At 37.4% G+C, this 2,540-nt stretch overlaps 1 protein-coding gene across 1 annotated transcript; it reads left to right on the forward strand.

Moving 5' to 3' along the window:
- The first annotated feature begins 1,344 nt into the window (after positions 1–1,344).
- Positions 1,345–2,304, forward strand: LOC102817830 (olfactory receptor 2B11-like). The gene has a single exon (XM_006872860.1). The coding sequence runs from the start codon at positions 1,345–1,347 to the stop codon at positions 2,302–2,304; it is 960 nt and encodes a 319-aa protein (XP_006872922.1).
- The last annotated feature ends 236 nt before the right edge of the window (positions 2,305–2,540 follow it).

The following is a 2,540-nucleotide window of genomic DNA, read 5'->3' on the forward strand; positions in this document are numbered from 1 at the left end:
ACACAAAAATCTTGAAATCATTAAAATCAGATTTAAGCCTAGTGATTTGGGGAAATAAAGTGAAATTGTTATGAGACTTCTTATGGGAGGATAAGGATACTGTTAATATTTAGATACAACCTGAAGAAAAATTATACAGATAAAGACTCGGGATCAGACAGTGCACTGTATTTCATGAAAATAATATTAAATATTTCATTTAATAAATCATGCTAGTACCTACTGAACTTCTTAATCCTTACATCCAAGCAAGGTAAATAAGGGTGATTTCAAATATTTAAACAAAGCATAAATGTTAACATGTATTAACTATAGGCAGTGACTAGATCAAGGTTTTTTATTCTATATCCTGCTTACTTTTCTACTTACACAGTTGCTTTTCAAGCTTTCTATCATTTCACTATGGTGCGGTGCTGTGGGTTAATGCACTGGACTGCAGTCAGTTTGAACCGCAAGGTCAGTGGTTCTTGCTCACCAACTGCTCCTCAGAAACCCTACACAGGATCGCTATAGGTCAGAACTGACTTGATGGCACTTAACAACAACCTTTGACTATAGTGAGCAATATATTTTTGTATCACAATCCAAGTCACTCAACCATACACCTACTCACAGCAATACAAAAAGTAAACAGACTAAATCAATATGATATCATATAGCTGTTAAAATGAATATGATAGATTACAAGTCACCGAATGAAAAACACTAGCATACAAAATACTGTGATTATAAGCACTGATGCCTATTACCACATAGCTGTCCAATCGATTACAGATTACCTTGTTGTTCAGATGCTTCCTTTTAGAATAAAAGTTTTATTGGGGACTAGGAGTTAAGAATAACACTATGTGTTGTTGTTTCTCTGCAAATCAGACCAAGCCACGTGGAGCTAGCTCAGTCAGTTCTGATCCTACCTTAAATCTCATAAATTCTACCAGAGTATGGCTAAGGTCAGCAGATTACTAGTGAAAGAAATGGACACTTGTGGTAAGTTAGCATGGATGTTTCTTGGACACTCTTTCAAATCATTCCTTATTTTATTCTCTTCTTTGGTGTAAGATCAATTGGGAATTTCCCTTTACCTAATCATTAATCAATTAAAATTTGCTATATTGCAGTTTTGGGTAAAATAAAGAACTTTGTTAGTGTTTCTGTTAGAGGCACCACAAAATGATCATGTGTGAAATATAGATACATGATTTTTTTTTTCATCCTTGCAAGTATCAAATCATGGAGTTACCACACAGAGAAAATCCCTCCATAACTCATTTTACTTTATTTAACAGAATACATGGACAATGAAAGGAATTCAGCTTGAGCCCATTAATAAGAACAATGACAGCGATGAATCCAGGCAATGCAAGTATTCCAAAATTCTTCATTCTTTTGGGTTTCTCTGACCATCCCTGGTTGGAAATGCCTCTCTTTGTGATGGTGCTAGTTGCTTACATCTTCACTCTGGTGGGCAACATCTCAATTATTGTGGTATCCAGGGTAGATCCTCACCTTGACAGCCCTATGTACTTTTTCCTTTCCAATCTTTCCTTCCTGGATCTGTGTTTTACCACAACCACCATCCCTCAGCTGCTGCTGAACCTCTGGGGACCAGATAAATCTATCAGCTATGGGGGCTGTGTGACCCAGTTTTATATGTTTCATTTTCTGGGGGCCACTGAATGCATCCTCTTAGCTGTGATGTCCTTGGACCGTTACATTGCCATCTGTAAGCCCTTGAGGTACCCAGCTATCATGCATCAGCGACTTTGTATCCTTCTAGTAATCATAGCTTGGCTAAGTGGATTGGCTAATTCCTTGCTTCAGTCATCCCTCACAGTGCAGCTGCCACTTTGTGGTAACAACAAGGTAGAAAATTTCCTGTGTGAAGTCCCAGTGATAATTAAGATGTCATGTGTTGACACTACATTCAATGTAGCTATGCTCTCTTTTGTGGGGACGTTCTATTCCCTGGTGCCCTTGTCACTTATTCTTGTCTCTTATGGGTTCATTGTAGCTACTATCCTGAGGATTCGATCCTCAGAGGGAAAGAAGAAGGCCTTTAACACATGTGGTTCTCATGTTATTGTCGTATCGCTCTTCTATGGGCCAGTCATTAGTATGTATGTACAACCCTCTGCTACTAACTCCCAGGACAAGAGTAAACTTATGTCTCTGTTCTACAGTTTGGTGACTCCTATGCTTAACCCTTTTATCTACACTTTGAGAAACAAGGACATGAAAGGGGCAATGCGGAGACTTCTTGTCTCATTGTACTACTGGGGAAGACATCAAACAGAAAACCCTTGAAACATGGCTCAAAATATCTTCTGTTCTAAAATTATCTCTTGGTTTACCCTCCTCCCAAATAATTTTCATTCTTGTGTACCTATCCAATCAACATATATATGTTTTCACAATACAATGACATGATTTACTCTTGATTGGATATCATTTTAGTATGAATTCTAATCTTCAGTTTGTCTAAAATTTGCTTGTCTAAATCTTGCTGTATGTCCATTAAGAGATTTTACTCTTGAAACTAA

This window comes from Chrysochloris asiatica, unplaced genomic scaffold (genome assembly GCF_000296735.1).
Source record: "Chrysochloris asiatica unplaced genomic scaffold, ChrAsi1.0 scaffold00213, whole genome shotgun sequence".
In the NCBI taxonomy this organism is placed as follows: Eukaryota; Metazoa; Chordata; class Mammalia; order Afrosoricida; family Chrysochloridae; genus Chrysochloris; species Chrysochloris asiatica.

Bases quoted from the DNA above. Each gene is read 5' to 3' on its own strand.
- LOC102817830 (XM_006872860.1), top strand. From the start codon at position 1,345: ATGAATCCAGGCAATGCAAGTATTCCAAAATTCTTCATTCTTTTGGGT.